Here is a 17433-nt window from a genome sequence, read left to right on the forward strand (position 1 = left end):
GGGCCCCTGGGAAAGCAGGGCTAACTCTGGAGGGGCTTCGTCTTGCCCTCCTTCCCAGTGCCCACTGGGAGGTGCACCCTGGAGGAGCAGCCACCACCCTGCCTCCACCAGGCTCAGCACAAAGCAGGGGCAGAGCTGGTGCTCCGACTCCAGCTCATCGGAAATGAGATGGAAAAACACAGGAGAGTTGGCCTGGGAGGGGAGGGTGCTCAGGAGCCAGCGCTGGCTCTCTGGGGCTGCATCTCAAACAGCTGAAACAAGATTCCATTCCTTTGAGCGTGTGAGGACCTACTGTGTGCCTGGCACTGAGCGGGGCCAGAGGGTGGGTGGGAGAGTTAGGAGCCGTCCCCGCCCCCAGAGAGCTCACGCTCCATCACACGAGCCCCCCAAAGCATCACTTGCATAGGATGCTCACCGTGTCCCTTCACTCTCACCACCCTGAAGCTATGGGTGCTGGCATCACCCCCAAGGAATGTGTCTGGAAAATGAAGCCCAGAGAAGGAAAGTGATTTGTCCAAGGTCACACAGCTAGTCTGTGTTGGAGCTTGACATTGGGCCTGAATTGTCTCTCTATAGGGCTGTTTACTGAGCATCTACCATTAATACGTGTAGTCATGGTAGGCCATCTCCAACTCTCCCCCTAGAAGGAAACAAGCTCAGAGAGGTTAGGTAACTGGTCAAGGTCACACAGCCAGGAGGTGGCAGAGGAATGAATCAAACTCAGGCCTGATTCTCCCAAACTTCTCCTGGCCCAAGTGGGGAAAAGAGAACAGCTCCACCATTCACTCATTTAATTGTTTATTCATTCAACAAATGTTTATTGAGCACCTCCTCTGTCAGGTACAGGGACAGGGTGGACCACAAAAACTTGAGCCAGCCTCTGTCCTCAGGGGGTTCATGGTCTTTTTTAATATTTATTTTATTTTGGCTGCACCAGGTCTTGGCTGTGGCATGCAGGATCTTTAGTGGTGGCATGTGGGATCAGTTCCCGGAGAGCGTGCTCAGTCACTCAGTTGTGTCCAACTCTGCAACCCCATGGACAGGTTCCTCTGTCCATGGGATTATCCTGGCAAGAATACTGGAGTGGGTGGCCATTTCCTCCTCCAGTTCTATGACCAAGGATCGAACCGGGCCCCCTGCATTGGGAGCATGGAGTCTTAGCCACTGGACAGCCGGGGAAGTTCCAGGATCCTGGTCTTGAGCGTGCCCATGGGGTACTGGGACAGAACAGCCATTTCTTCTAGAATTGGGGCGGGAGGAGGGGCTGCTGGGGATGGCTTCCTGGAGTTGACTCTGGAATTGTCTACCTTCTGGCTGGGCCACCTGGCCCCAAAGTCATTTACCTTCTGAGTCTCATCTGAAAAACGGTGATAACAAAGTCCACCTTGTCCAGTATGGCTCAAGAAATGTCACTGTTATTACTAGTATTATAGTCTCAACCAAGCCCGCACGGCAGGGCACAGCAAGTGGGCAGAGGAAAGGGGTGTGAGCCACCAGTGTCTAGGCCTTGGGGAGAGGCAGAGAGTGCCAGCATCCTGAGAACGTGGCCACAAACCTGTGAAACGAATCCCCAAAGGCCTCAGACCTGGGGTGGCTGCAGAGAGTCTAGGGCCGGGTCTGTGGCCTTGGCTGGACCCCTGGGGCCTCCAGCAGGAATGCGGTCAGGGCTGGGGCCTGTGATCAGAGGGGTGGAAGGGAGCCTGCAAGGCGTTCAGGAAGCAGCAAAGGGTGGGGGTGTGACAGGGTGGAGGAATCTGGGCTTGGGGCACTAAGGCTGGCATAACTTGGGTTCAGATCCCACTGGGCACCTCTAGGCCTCAGTTTCCTCCTCTAGAAAATGTGTTCCTGACACCTGCATGGCAAGATGGAATCAGATCATGCCAACAAATTGTTTTATTTAACAGACACGTGTATAGTGTGTGCTGTGGGTCAGGTGCCGCTCCATGGACCTTCTGCCCGGGTATTTTTAAGTATACCTGTTTTATTTCTTTGGCTGTGCCAGGTCTTAGTTGTGGCATGCAGGATCTGCGTTGCTACCTGCAGGATCTTCTTGTTTCGGCAGGAAGACTCTTAGTTGCGGTATGTGGGATCTAGTTCCCTGAGCAGGGATCGAACCCTGGGCCCCCTGCATTGGGAGTGCAAAGTCTTAGCCACTGGACCACCAGGGAAAAGTCCCTGCCGGTGTATTTTTAATGAGAGGTACGTGCTCCTACACCACGAGGGCAGTGGCTACATCATGTGATGGTGCTACAACGACCGGGTTTTACTTTCAAATCAGGAAAAGCAGTAACAGCCAGGAAAGTGAATTCCATTTCGGGAGCAGACCGGGACCTGGGAGGCTGGCTGTGGGCTGGACCAGGATGAGAATTCAGGACAGCCCGGTCCCTGCCAGGGCTGCTCTCCAGGAAGAGAACTGGAAACCCTTCTCTAAGGGAAATCGGCCTGTCCTGGAAAGCCAACTTGCGTGCGTGCGTGCGTGCGTGCGTCTGCACATGGGTGTGAGTCTGTGCGTGCGTGTGTGTCGGTGTGTGCGTCTGCACATGGGTGTGAGTCTGTGCGTGCGTGTGTGTCGGTGTGTGCGTTTGCACATGGATGTGAGTCTGTGCGTGCGTGTGTGTCGGGGTGGGGGTGGCGGGGGGATGTCCCGGCCCTCACCCTCCGCGGCCTCGCTGCCAGCCGCCAGCCCCACCGTCTGTTGTGGCAGATGTTTGGCTGTGCCATGGCAACGCCGGAACAGGATGTACCTCTGGATTGCAGCAGGGACAAGCCCAAGCTCACAGGCCGCCCACACCGTTCCCCTCCCCAAAGGCCTGCTGCGGAGAAGAACCGCTTGGGTCCAGGTTGGGGACAAATGGTGCTTGTGTCGGGAGGGAGGCAGAGATGGTATCCTCCGTGGGGTCAGCGGTGGGGAGGGGAGGGGAGGAGGAGGAAGACATACGTGTGCACAGCCCAGCCGAGGCCCTCCTCTGGGAGCTCGCAGCGGCTTCCCTCTGCCCAACAGAGGATGCTAAGGAAACAGTGTGGGAAGAGGAGCTGCCGTCAACAGGGCTGGTCTGCGGGCGGCTGATCGCTGTCTTTCCCACGATTACAGTGGCTCCTCACGGAGGGAGGGCTTTGTGCCAGGACATGTGCTCAGTACTTCGTCTAGCAAATATCTACCTTCACAGGTCTCTGCTGTGTGCCGATGACACAGCGCACATCTTTGTGGCAGCCCTATGAGGTCATCTCTGTTCTTCAAATGAGGAAAAGGGGGCACGGAGAGGTGAAAGCCAGCGCTCTGGGTCACAGAGTGGGTGAATTAGGGGGCAAGACCTCGGGCTGTCTTGCTCCCAAGCCCTTGATTAAGTGTGGTGACGCTGCCAGGACTGGCCACATCCTCTGCGGGGCCCAGTGGGAAATGAAAAGGCCTGGCCCTCGTTAAAGAATTAAAGACGGCGAGAGCATCAGACCAGACCAGTCGCGGGGCCCTTGTAAGTGCAGGGTTCTATGCAGCTGCCCAGGAAGCCAGGCCCCAAGGGCTCGGAGGGTGGGCACAAGTGGCTTGGAGAAGCATACAGACCAGGATAGTGAGCCCCAGCCTGGCCCCTCTGAGCTGCAGTGATCTGAGTGTGATCTCTGCTCCAGGCAGCCCATGGTTCCCCATCAGAGGGAAGAAAGGACCACCCACCCTGCCCAAATGCTGTGCTGAATTCCCTAGAACCAGAAGCCTGGGAGATTGGAGGCCAAATCTTAGCTCAGTGCTAAAGTTCCTCTGTCCTTGGGGATTCTCCAGGCAAGAATACTGGAGTAGGTTGCTATGCCCTCCTCCAGGGGATCTTCCCAACCCAGAGATCAAACCCAGGTCTCCCACACTGTAGGCAGATTCTTTACTGTCTGAGCCACCAAGGAAGCCCATGAATACTGGAGAGGGTAGCCTATTCCTTCTCCAGGGAATCTTCCAGACCCAGGAATTGAACCAGGGTCTCCTGCATTGCAGGTGGATTCTTGACCAGGCTGAGCTACCAGGGAAGCCCATTGTTTTATGAAATCTTTACATTTTCCTTTTAAAGTATGAAAGTAACAACAATCCTATTGGAGAGATTCTGGGATTGATAAAGGGAGGGGAAAACGCCTACCTGGACTCCTAACCGCCTAGCCCCACTGCCATTGGTAGGTTGTGTATTTTCTTCCTGACTTTCACAGGCGGGCTTTCTCTCAGGACCCCCGGGGTGAAACAGAGGCTCCTCTCTGCCTCAGGCAGGAGCACATGAATGGGGGAGAATGACTGAATGGATGGATGTTTCAAAGGAGTCTGGTCTGGATGACCTTTCAGATTCTTCTGGACTCTAACTAAACTCCGGATTCGTTGAGGGGAAGAGGGGGGTGGGCAGGGTGGGGTGGGGGGGCGGGGCCCAGTCCAATGAGCCAAGCCCAGTGTGCTGGGGCCCCGAGGTGGTCGATTCTGGGCCCAGTCCTGCAAGGATGTAGTTTAGGCAGTTGTGAGTGCCCCCAAGCTTTCCCAGCTGTGGGGTGTGTGTGTGTGTTGGTTTAGGCAGTCGTGGGTGCCCCCAAGCTTTCCCAGCCATGGTGAATGACACTTGGCACTCATTTTCACAGCATATTTCATTCATTTACGCTCATTTGATACCGACTGAGTGCTTGTTATGCACTGGGCTTCCCCAGTGGCTCAGCGGTAAAGAATCCGCCAACAATACAGGAGATGCAGGTTCCGTCCCTGGGTTGGGAAGATCCCCTGGAGGAGGGCATGGCAACCCGCTCCAGTATTCTTGCCTGGAGAATCCCCATGGACAGAGGAGCCTGGCAGTTGCAAAGAGTCTGCCCATGGGGTTGCAAAGAGTCGGACACAACTGAAGCACATACTATGTACAAAGCCCACGAGGGGCTGGCTCTTTTGGAGAGAAGATGCGGAGGTAGAAAGTGTAAGAATTTGGAGTCAGGTACCCTGAGCTTCTGTCCCTTCCTGGCTGTGTGGCCTTAATCCGGGTGACCTAACCTCTCTGGAGCTTCCACCTCTTCATTTGCAAAACAGTCACCTCTACCGTGAGGATCGTCTCAGTAACAGACATGAAACATCTGCACCCAGATGCTGGGTGCACTTGACTTCCTTCTCCCCTCCCGCCAGTGCCAGCAGTAGCAGCCACTGACTTAGCAAGTGGTGTGCCAGCAGAGAAGAGGTTTGCATACATTCTCAGCTAATTCTCAAATTATTGGCCCCACGAGGTCGGTAGCACTGTCCTTCACCTGTTGTGAGATCCAATTTCAAAACCAGAGGGAGCTCTGTGCCTCCAGCTGCCTGTGGGAGAATCTGTCTCTTAGCATCCAATTCCCAAGCATCCTTTCCTGTGCTAGGGCTTCTGCTGACACTTCACTTGCAGAAACAGTTAACAACAGCAAAGAGGAATTTGGGGCTGACACCGGACCCTTTGCCAGAATACTTCAGGGTGTGTAAGCAGCTTCCCTTTAAAGGTCAAATACAGAGAATTCGATCTGGGGGCGAGAAACACACCTTGTACCACCAGCCAAGGTAGCCTTTGAAGTGGGTCAGATTTCCCCGGGGCTGGAGGCTTCATTTCTGACTTGATGTTTTCCTGCTGGTACCTACAGGGAGATTAGATGCTGCTTCAAGTTTGCTGCTTTCTACTTCTGCGGTGGGGGAACAGCTCTGGGAGGGTTTTGGGTGAAGGAACAGTAGTACCTCCTGGCTTCACCCCCTTTTAGAGGTCACTGTGGCCAAATGACTTACACCCTGCAGGCCTGATTCTTGCACTAAAAACTGAGAGTAACATCAAAGGGCCTTTAGAGGGTTCCACGGGGTTCATTGAAGTGCTGGGTGCGTGGAAGTCTCAGGAATATAGTTCTGCTTCCTCGTGTGAGGGCATAGGGGTGGGTGGATGGCCTGTCCTGGGCAGGGCTGACTTGATGCACTGCTGCCAGACACCTTTGGACAGGGTTTCCCTTTGATGCAGTGAATCCTTCTGAAATTCCGGGAACTCCTCCACGCTCTGCCTCCTGGAGCTTCTTGAGGTCTAGCCAGGAAGGGCTTCCACGAGCATGTGGCTGCTCCCCTGCCTGCCCACAGCCCCTGGAGGCGAGATCTGGGGCCCCACGCAACCTCAGGCTTGCTACTCTGAGGACAAGATCAGGTTGTCAGTCACAGGAAGGTTCTCCGGGGACCTGAGTGAACAGAGTATCTGGTGATCTGAGAACACCCACATTCTGGAAGGGCCATGTGGAAGGGTGGGTGTTGTCTGCAGAAAACATGTGTGGAATGTAATTATAACTGGTGGAGGGAAAACCTACTCAACTGCACCGCATTCCTATTGCAATAGTTTTCTAGACGTGGCCATCACAATTCCCAGGGAATCCACGGGAATCGCAAGGAGTGCTGGACCCCCTGCTCCGGCTCAGATTCACCTTGGGAGCCTGAATAGAATGTGTTAGGGGTCTCCACCTTGCCTAGGAGTGTCCTGAATCATGACCCTCGTGGTTCAGTTCCAAAAACCTCATATAGAGAGGGGCTGCATTACAGCTTGATGGGACCAGTCAGCAGTCACCCCACTCACCTTCTGCTTTAATTTTCTACTGAATAAGCATTTCCTAACCATGATTTGGACTTCCTAGGTGGCTCAGTGGTAAAGAATCTGCCTGCCAATGCAGGAGAGGTGAGTACAATCCCTGGGTCAGGATGATCCCCTGGAGGAGACAATGGCAACACACTCCAGTATTCTTGCCTGGAGAATCCCATGGACAAGTCATGCAGGCTACAGTCCATGGGGTCAGAGTCAGACAACTGAGTGACTGAGCACAGCAACCACAATCTGGCTTCAAGTGCAGATGTTCCTAGAACGACTCAATGTGCTAATCGGCAAATGAGAGTAATCTGGTCGGGTTGATGCTTATAGTACTTTTTTTTTAAATTTTTTAATTTTACAATATTCATTATCTATTTTTGCTGATGGCACGTAGGACTTTAGTTACCCAGGGATCCAACCAGTGTCCCCTGCATTGAAAGGTGGATTCTTAACCACTAGATTGCCAGGGAAGTTCCCATTGATGGTTATAATTCTGATTGTAAAGTGGAAAACTTGCATCCTGTTTATCCACCCATCTCCTGTGAGTACAGGGGAGGAGTGGAGTAAGTCTAGATGAACTAAATGGAGTGTGTACTGTTTTTGGACCCACAGGCTCTGGAATTTCGTAGTCCTGTCAAGGCACTAGTGGCAGAAGGATGACACTCATGTGACCTGCCTGTGGGACGGGCAGCTATGGCACCAAAGACAGCGAAGAGGAATTATGAGCGCCGTTTGCCCTGCCAGATGCACAGAACCCCAGGAAGGCAGGGTTTTCCTTTGGCAGCAGCCTGGCTTGGCTCAGACACCATGGGAGGAAAGCCCCCAGAGCTCTATCTGCAGTGAACTGTGGCCTGAGCTCGGCCTAAGCCTTTGCTGTGTCTGGTGACTGGGGTCCCCTGGGGTTCCTGTCTTGGCTGTTAGCCATGATGAGCCCCCTCCGCCCCATCCCCTCTTGTGTGTGAGCAGTTAAGGTGGTGAATTTCTCCAGCACACCCCTCAAGTTCAAGTCCCACCCAAGGTGGGGGCAGACAGGACAGGTTTTTTTGGGATACAAGTGACCACCTTGTATACCAAAAGTTGGCCCGCTCTTTCTTACTGGCAAAATCAGGAAGAAAAAAAAGACGATTCCTGCAGCAGCTGACCTTTCTCCTGGTTCTTTCTCTGGTCTCACTTGTCCAGCTGTTTAGCACGGGGCCAGAAGACAGCTGTGTCCCGACTTTCCTGGCCAGGGCTGGAGGGGCTGCTGCTTTGTTTTTTGTGCACAAGTTCAGAGGTCATCGAGCATTTATAAAGAAAGTTTATTTTCCTCACAAGAAGCACACAGACTATATACAGTACACACCAACAGAAGTAAAAAAAAAAAAAAAGTGCATTATGCATCTTCTACTGCAAATTCACAGTACAAAAGATACTGCCTTTTAAATAGATAATGTAAAAAAACCAAGAAGAAAAACAATATATAATAAAAAAAATCATTGATATCGTAACCCAACACACTGGCACCCACTGGCAGCTTCTGGAAACCAAAGGGCAGGCCATCTTGGGGGGAGGGGAGCTCCTGACTGGAGGGAGATCTGTACCTGCATTTTGTTGCAAAGAGCTCAGGACACCAAAAGAGAGGAAAACGGGGCGGGGGAGACAAGATGGTAAGAAAAACTACTGAACAGGAGAACAGCTGTGTGATGGGGAGGGTAGAGGAGACGGGCAGGGCTGTGGTCCAGAGGGGGCCAGAGCTGGCTGGCCTACCAATCCTGGCTTTTCTTCGTTTACTACGGGCCCTCGGCTGAAACAGCGCCTGCCTCGCCCATAGGGACCGCCAGCCAGCGCTGTTTCTAGCGATGCCCCTGGCCTGGCTGTGGGCAGGCTGCCCAGCAGATCAGCCCAAGTATGGGGCAGGCAAATTTCAGCCCCAGCGCCAACCACCGCAGACAAGGCAAAGTACCCAATCACAGAAGGCGAAAGCGGAACGGCTGCCCATAAATACACAGTATTTGTAAACTATTATTAAGGCACTCGATTGTAAAACAATAATTACAGTGTTGAAGAGGAGGCAGGGAGAGGCCATCTCCTTGAACGGTGTGGCTGACAGAGGGACAGTGGAGGATGGGGGTCTGGCTTTAAAGGGTCCCGCTAGGAGAATGACACCAGCCGGGGCCAGGGGGGTCTACTACAGGATAAAAAAATGAGGCGGTCACGTCCAGATCCACCGCACGGTGTCGCTCCAGACCATTCAAGGTGACCCACTCCACAGCTTGGGTGACAGGCGTGTGTGTGGATGAGGGAAGGGGAACGCACGTGATGCTCTCGTTCAAATGACAGATGTATAGACTCAAATATATGTATCTGTGCAGAACGATCTCACACACACAGGTATGCATCTGCAGAAAGAAAGTGAAGTCACTCAGTCGTGTCCGACTCCTTGCGACCCCATGGACTGTAGCCTACCAGGCTCCTCCATCCATGGGATTTACCAGGCAAGAATACTGGAGTGGGTTGCCATTTCCTTCTCCAGAGCAGATGATAAAAAGACCAAGTAGCTGAATACGGGGATCCGTGAGGACCTTCGTCTGGCCAAGATGCTGGGGTAGGACAGGAGCAGGTGAACCTGCACCGTGCTGGCCGGACGTCCCAATCTCCCACCACCTGGCTCCCCTGCCGGAGGGACCCAGAGGGACTCGCTGCCCGCGCGCGTCCAGGGAAGCCCTGCTGGATGGCAAGCCAGAGCAGTGTTTCCAGGCGGCAGACAGTGCGCTGGTCTTCTAACACCTTGGGTGAGATTCTGCACATGACCTCGACTAGATGCCAGCACTTCCTCTCACTAAGGAGCAGGGGCCCCCCTGGGATGGGGCCTGAGTGCAGGGCTGACATACAGGGTTGTCCTGATGTTAATTCTATGGCTGTTCTGGCTCCATCCTAGGTATCCATCCTCTGGGCTTATCCAGGAGGGAAAATGCTTAGAAAGGGCTGGAATGCTTTCTTAGCTGGAAAGGGTGGGATGGATGGAGCACAAGGGGACTGGACAGAGTAGACTCTTGCCCAATGGAATGGGTGGCCCCACCCAGCAGAGAGCTGTTTGGCAGCCTGGAGGTTGGCACGGGTGCCTGCACTGAGACCAAGGAGGCAGGGGAGACTGGGGGCAAGAACCCTGTTCTCAAGACATTCATGCAGTGATGCACGCTGCCACGAGACAAAGATACGGAAATCGGCAAGGTCAAGTGCCAACTAGAGGGCAGCACTGTATCCCCTCTCTCTGTGACCAGTTCCCCGCTTTTACTCAACAAAACTCAATGAGAAGACCTCCGTGTGTCAATGCGAGAGAGAGATCTAGACATGAATCTCCTGCTGGCATGCCACGCGAATGAGAGGGAAAATGGTGGGGAGGTGGAGGAGGAAGAGGAAACACAGCTGAATTTATGGGGTACCAAGCTGATTCAGCATTCCATGAAGATAGCTGGTCACCAAAATCCATGACTTTTACAGCATAAACCTCTGCCGCCCACATTCAGAATTTCCCCCATCCGCTAAGTGTACAGACAAAGCATTGGTCAAGAAGCTTATGGTGCAAGGTTTCTTTTCGGAGACCACTAATGCATCTGTCTTTGTCGAGATGCCCCCAAGCCTGGTAGAACACTCTGGTCTTATTAGCTAACATTTAAAATAGTAATCCATATTGGTCTCTATGCCACTGATCTGGGAGAAAAACCTTCATTCTCTTCTCCAGGCTAGAATGTTACCCATCAAGAAGGCTTCGCTTTGTTCTGATGGTGGGGACCTGGGCCCTAGTTTCATTAACAGACAAACTTCTGACAATGAATGGATAACTCTGCCAAAAGCCAAAGACCCTCTCATCTTTGTAATCCTCTTCCCATCCTTTACCTGGATAAAAAAAATCTATGGCTTTCAAAATGAAGGTCTTCAAGAATATATCATACCCAGGCATGGTTAAAAGAAAAAAAAAAAAAAAATCCAACATAAGCCTGTCATCATCAAATCTACAGGATTCTTTTGATACAAAAATTGACCCACCACACGAAATGCAATTTGGCAAAACACTGAACCTGATACGTTTTTTATGAGACTATGCTCTTGTGTTGGCTGAGAGAGGCAGAGACCCATCTGGGTTTTCTGGAATAAGTGGATCATATTAGGTGATTTCAATTGATAGTGGTGGGGAAACAAATTCCTATTAGGTGAAATAACATATACTTAAAAAGATAAAAAAAAAAAAAAAAAAGGTCAGGGAGAAAAAATTTCTGGAGAGAGGGTTTTTTGCAAAAGCTCTACCCACGAGTTGAAACATGGACTGGCCTTGGGTTGCTCTGAGAGGCCCAGTTTGGACCAACATAAGATGGAGACTCAATTACCCACTTCTGGAATTCGGCTGGCCCTTGAAGGATGTCTAGTTTCACTGAAATAATCCGGTGGACCCATCTGAGGGCAAGCTGCAACTGTGGGAAAGCTTCAGCCAGTAGGGGTCCCCCGATGCCCAGGGGACAGACACTGGGGGTGGGCTGGCAAGGACTGGGTCGGGAGGAGGGCAGGGTTTGGCCTGAGGTGACAAAAGAGGCGGGGAGGCCTTCTAACTCCCCGGAGTTTCTTCCCCAAGGGCCTGGGCAAGCCCTGGGTTTTCAAGTAAAACCAGGGCTCAGGAAAGGTTTTCTATAAAGGGCCTGATTATAAAGTATCTTCAGTTTTGCAGGCTACATGGTCTCTGTTGCCTGTTTGGTAATGTTTGGCTAACCCTTTGAAAATATGAAAAAAAAAAAAACAACAACCCATCTTAGCTCATGGGGCAACACACCCCAGCCATGGTTGGCTGACCCCTGCATGAAATCTAACCAACCTCTTTTCTCTCTCCAAAATGTTTTAACACCCTGTCTTGCCTGCTGACATCAGAGGAGTCCCTCTACTCAAGATCCTGAGGGGCTACCCCTGGAGCCGGGCGGGACCTCAAGCCTTCCCGGCCTGCTGGGAAGAGCCATGGAGAAGCAGGAAGCAGCGTTCTCACCGCAGGAAGGGGCGACTTGTAAACATCTGAGCAGCTTCCCACCAGTCCCGCTTCTCGGAGAAGCTGCTGCCGAGCTGTTCGTCGAGTGACTGAGCATCTCTCACTGCTGAGCTCTCCCTTTCCTCCCCAGACTTGAGTACGTGTGACCTAATGAACCTGAGTGTCGAAGCTCCAGTGGGGTGACCCATGTCTCCGAACCCCTTCCCCAGCCCTGCCAGATGCTCGAGCGCCTTCAAAATCCTCGTAGGACCTTGTGGCCTTCTGCAGCAGGTGAGACTCAACGATAACTTTGTGGGTCCTTCTCCCCAGATGGGGGGACAACGAGGACCACACACATGCACTCTGCCCCTGCCTCCGCCAGGGCTGGCCAGACCCGCATCACTCAGCTGTGACAACACACCAGCACCGGGAAGTCAAAGCTCAGAGGACCTCCACACGCCCCGGGGTCGGTCTGACGACGGTGTCTGTGCCTTCCTGTCGCTTTAAGTAGCGGTGTTTGGTGCGGGCAACTTTAAAAGTCTTGATGCTTTTGGGGGAGGGGGGCGTGGGTCCTGACAGCAACAACAGAAAAGTTCTCTTTAGGAAAAAAAAAACCTTTTCTGACACAGCATTTTCCCCTGGAACAAGCCTTGGTCATTACTGGATTTTTAAAAATAAAAAACGTGCACAGCAGGATTAGAGGTAGGAATTCTAGTGCCATCCACGGGTTTCCCCACGAGGGCCCGCATGAGCGAAGATGAGCCCCTGCGGTGCCGACGCGACACCACGGCCATTCGTTTGCAGGTTGTGCATGGAGCGGTTTTTGATGCGTGCACATCTCCGTATAAATGCTCTTCTTAAAACACGAGTCTTCTTGGAAACACTCACTTTGGGGTCAGAGTCTACTGGCCGACAGCTGCTGGTTCTCACAGGCCACGAACACCCAGGCTCCCCTCTCTCTTCTTGTGCTGTATTTCGGCAATTTTGTTGCTTCTTCTCCCCTCTGCAAAGAGGCGGGGAGGAAAAATGAGGATAACGCCAATTGCTTAAGGGACATCCAGACGCAGGGGCGGACCAGAAACCCACAGGGAGGCTAAGGGAGGGATCGCACAAGTCCAAACGCAGCCAGAGGTGGGTCAGCTTTTGCCCAGCCACGGAGGGCTCTTCAAGTTTTCTGGGGCAGATTTCCCTGATGGTTTCGAGGTGGCGGCCGGACTCCTGGCGGCCGGTGGGGGCTCGTGCAAGAGGGAAGACTCGCTCAACCTGGCGTCCTGGGAGTCGGCCGCGCTGGACACGTCGGCCTCGCTGGACAGGTCCTCGGTCGAGAGGTTGAGGCTGCCGAGCTTGGCCAGGGAGTGGGAGCGCTTGAGCGGGGACGAGACGGTGAGGCCCGCCAGCCGGAGCCGGGTCTCGATCTCCTGCGTGCGCTGCTTCACCAGCCCCGGCTTCCCGCGGACGCTGTGGATGCTGTCGCTGCTCGAGCTCCGAGTCAGGTTGGAGCTCATGGAGGACGAGGTGGGGGTGTAGCAGATGGTCTTCAGGAAGTCTCTGGAGAAGTGACTGGCGTGGTCCGGGCGGCATAGGAAGGGCGGGGGGCTCTTCAGCGGGGCTCCCTCCAGCAGAGAGGGGCCGGGCTCGGGCTTCTCAGGGCCCGGGGCTTGGCCTGGAAGAGGCAAGTCCTGGTTCTCCTCGGGGATGGCGGCCGGGCCGTCCCGGCACAGGGCCCCTGGCTCGGCGGGCGTGCCCTTCAGCCTCTCCAGCTCTTTGGTGTGCTTGCGGACCAGGCCCGCCTTCTGCAGCTGGATGATGGACTCCTGGTGCTGCATCAAGTAGCTGTTGCTCGTGGGTTTCTCGGCCTCTTTACTGAACAGGAGCCGCAGGTCCTTGGCCGGCTTCGGATCTTTCTTGGGTGACAAGTCTTCCTTCGCTGCTTCCGAGCCGGGAGGGTTCTTATCACAGTGAGAATTCTTCACGAGGAGGGACTTTGGCAGGGCTTTGTGAGTCTCTCTGGAAGGTTCCGGAAGGCTGGCTGGGGGCTCCGGGGCAGCTCCGGCCCCTGGGCCGCCGGTGTCTGGCCTCCTTGAGCCTGTTGGTGGTAGGAAGAGGGCAGTATCGGTTGGGCCAGAGGCCAGTTTTTCCAAAGCTCGGGACCTGCCGGCCACAGGGGAAGACGTGAGTTGGGGCAGGAAGGTGGGCTGGGTGCAGATGGCGGCAGCACCGGGGTTCTTGCATCGCTCCCCGAAGGCCTCGGGGGTCCCGCCGGCTGCAGGGTACATGCAGTCAGCGCAGGATTTGTAGGAAGGCTTCACTTTGTTAAGGATCCCGAAGATCGCGTCATGCTGAAAGGGGCAAGAACATGGTGAGGATGCAGTACAAGCTGAAGACAGAAAAACACAAGGAGGGTGGTGGGCAGTGCTCTCCCTTCAGCTGGTGTTGGGACAGAGAGCTCTCAGAACCGGAACCTGCTCGACTGTGACTGATGCAGGTTCAGAGACGAGTTAGAGACACTCAACTTCCTGGAAGCTATGAACCCATGATCCTGGACAAATCCCTGGCTACACAGCCAGGAGTGGTACCTCCAAGGGCCTCCCTTCTCACCTTCTCAACCCCTGCCTCTGCCACCTGCACCAAATGACCCTTTCCAGTGCCCCGATTTCGCCTGGAAACCAGGGTGACTTTGCCCTCAGAGGATCGTTGCTGTTGCTGTCACCCAGTCATGTCTTAACTCTTTTGTGACCCTACCAAGCTCCTCTGTCCATGAGATTTCCCTGTCCATGAGGCAGGCATACTGGAGTGGGTTGCCATTTCCTTCTCCAGAGGATCTTCCCGAACCAGCAAAGAAGTGTCTCCTGCACTGGCAGGTGGATTCTTTACCACTGAGCCACCAGGGAAGCCCTCAGAGCATCGTGCGAATTAGTGAAATAACATTTCTGGCACAGTAACTGGGTTTACATTTCAGAAAGGGCCTGGAGTCTGCAGCCTGGTGACGACCCCGCACGTCTTGCACAACAGAGCGTGGCTCCGAGAAACCATCACCCGACTGTGTTCTTCGCAGAGAGGTGGCGAAGAGCAAAGACGGCTTGGGAATGACGCTAATACAGACCCGAACGCGGGTGCCTACGGCCTCGACGAGGGAACCAGCCGGAGGTGGGTTTCATACACCAACGGGGTCTGTAAGGCTATGTAAGATGGTGCTGCGGGATTGCTATCCATTTTCCCAAGGTGGCAGGGGACTGCGGTCCTGATATACACGCAAGCACTTGTGATGGGAACGACAGACTGGGGATTTGATTTGTTTCCACCTGATGTCAAGAGCCAACTCACTGGAAACAACCCTGAGGCTGGCAAAGATTGAAGGCAGGAGGAGAAGGGGGCGACAGGGGATGAGATAGGGCTGGATGGCATCATCGACTCGATGGACACGAGTCTGAATAACCTCCAGGAGATGGTGATGGACAGGGAAGCCTGGCATGCTGCAGTCCATGGGGTCGCAAAGAGTCGGACACCACTGAGCAACTGAACAACAATCTGGGGTATGGGAAAGTGTACGGGGGTGAGATGAAACAGCCACACACTGGTAAAGATCAAAGCCGGGTAACAATTTATATGTCTTACATTTTACGTAAGAAAAAAAGATTTAGAAGCCTTGCCTGACACAGCAACGGGGCAGCGGGGTCAAGGGAGTGGTGTGCAGACATTCCTTGGGGCCTCTGGTCCTCCCATGTCTACCCTCCACAAGGGCCTGCAGAACCTCTCGGAAATCCACCCAGGGGCTGCATGAGGGGGGCTGCCCCCAGGCGGAATGGAAGTAGCAGGCACGCCCCCCCCCCACCCCCGACCCCACGCCTACCTCGAGGTCGTCCGGGCAGCTCCTCTTGCTGTTGTTGTTATTTAGGTTTTCCCGGTTGAGCAGGTTATCGAGCTGGGCTGCCGGCTGCCTCCACCTCCTGGCTCCCAGGGCCTCCTCCCTTTCCATCTCCTCTGCCTGCGACTCAGGCTCTGGTTTCTTCGTCACTTCCCTCTCGCAGAGTTCCGGACCTTCTGGGGGGTGTCTGGCTGGCTGGGACACCTCTGCCAGCTGAGCAGCTTCCTCCAGCAGAGCGTCCCTCTCCAGATCCTCCAGGTGGACGGGGCCGCCCGTCTCGTCGCCTGGGGCCCGCAGCAGGGGGTCTGAGAGTCGCCGGAAACAGCAGGGCAGAGCAGCGCCCCCCAGGGCCCCGCTGCCCGGGAACTCAGGCAACGGGGCGGTGGCGTCCAAGCAGGGCGGTGGGGCTTCCGGGGTGCTGTCCAGGGTCTCTGGCTGGAAGTCCCCGGGCCCCACGGGGTCGTCCACAGGCTGCTGGAGGCAGCTGTCATCGGTCTGCTGGCGCCACAGCTTGTTGTGCCGCTGTTTGCTGGGGGAAGGAGGGAGGAGGAAGGTGAGCCGAGGCCAGTGCCCAGAGGGTCTTTGGAAGGGGCTGGTGGGGCAGGGGGGGGCAGCCCAAGGCTTGGGTGTATGCCAGGGGCTCACCTGGGTGAAGCCTCTCTGGGATCATTTATTCCCATGACATTCAAGGGTGATGGCAAAGGCCCTGGGACCCAAGCCATAGTGGCTCCCATAGGAGCGATCTGTGGATGGCCACGTAAACAGCTTTGTCACGTGATGAGGATGTTGCAGACACGGGGGTCCGGACCTGAAATCCCATCACGGCCCCAGTGCCCCAGCTCCCTGTGTTGAACCTGGTTACACCCCTGATGCTCAGTCTCTGTTCCCCCATCAGTCAAATAAGAAACTGTATCTTTTCCTACTGCCTATGTAGGGAAATAATGCAGATGAAAGCAGAGAGTTGGTAAGAAATTACACACATTCATGTGACCACGTGAACACGTGATGCACCTGAATAAAACTGGGAAGACGCCAGAAAATCGGAAATATTTGTGTAGGTCAGAGAGATTACAGGTCAGTTTTTTTAAAAGTCTTATAGCACTATAGTATTATTTTTATATAACAATTTTTAAACATAAAGGGTTAAAAAAAAATAAGAGGCTCATAATGAAATAAGGTCAACGAGTCACCTCCGTGAGTCTTAAGAGACTCACCGCCGTCACGGGGCTGAGGGTTAAGAGATATAAACGTAAAGGCTGTGCAAACTATGGGCTTGCTCTTGTTTTCGGCTGTCTGCTCTGCGTGCGTGGGCCAGGCCAGGCCCGGCAGGCCCTCAGATGGGGCTGCGATCCAAGGTCAAAACGCTGTGCTGCTGTGAACCTGGCCTGGAGAGCCCTGGCTGGGCTTCAGACCGATGATGGCAGCAAGTGACTGAAGGGCTAAAGGAGCTGATGTGTCCATCCGCTCCCCCTCTGCCCTGCCTGCACATCTGTCCAGCTGCTCTCCGGCTGACAGTGAAGGAGTCCAGAGACGTCCAGAGCTATTCTCCAGACCCCTGGTTGCTTCCTCAGATGTGGCCAAGAAGCTGGTGGACTTAGCCTGCGGCCTCCCCATGGCACCGAGCAGAAACAGCTGTCAGGGAGGCCTTGGGCAGACAGCAGAAAGGAACAGGGAAAGTGAGTGGATCCACCTGGGTCACTGGGGACCCCCCGCCGTGGGGGCAGGATCACCCTGCATGGGATCCCCAGAGGCCGACAGGCCTGGGGAATGCCCCGCCTCCCTGGGCCACCCTCTGGCTGTGTGACATGGGATAGGCGGGATCCTCTGTCCTTTGCAGACCTTTCTCGTGGCGGGGTAGGTAGGTAGGTGGGTGGTGGTGGTGGTTGGAGAATTGAAAAGCAGCTGCATCACCACTGACCACGAGATGGCCTACTAAAGCATCTGGATGGTGCTCGTGGGAACTTTACAACCCTGTGAGGGTAGTGAAAATCGCTCAGTTGTGTCTGATT

The 17433-nt window shown here is 54.3% G+C and overlaps 1 protein-coding gene and 1 non-coding gene across 2 annotated transcripts in view; both read right to left on the minus strand.

Annotated features, from left to right (window-relative positions):
• Window positions 1-2094: 2094 nt before the first annotated feature.
• Window positions 2095-2168, minus strand: TRNAG-CCC (transfer RNA glycine (anticodon CCC)). The gene has a single exon. It is a non-coding gene; the product is annotated as a tRNA-Gly (tRNA).
• Window positions 2169-7851: 5683 nt separating this feature from the next.
• Window positions 7852-17433, minus strand: part of SSH1 (slingshot protein phosphatase 1) — a 56392-nt gene continuing 46810 nt past the window's right edge. The window contains 2 exon segments of the mRNA XM_070385974.1: window positions 7852-13898; window positions 15410-15953. Of these exon segments, the coding sequence (XP_070242075.1) occupies window positions 12696-13898; window positions 15410-15953 (1747 nt within the window). The 3' untranslated portion in view covers window positions 7852-12695.

Source organism: Bos mutus, chromosome 17 (genome assembly GCF_027580195.1).
Source record: "Bos mutus isolate GX-2022 chromosome 17, NWIPB_WYAK_1.1, whole genome shotgun sequence".
Lineage (NCBI taxonomy): Eukaryota > Metazoa > Chordata > Mammalia > Artiodactyla > Bovidae > Bos > Bos mutus.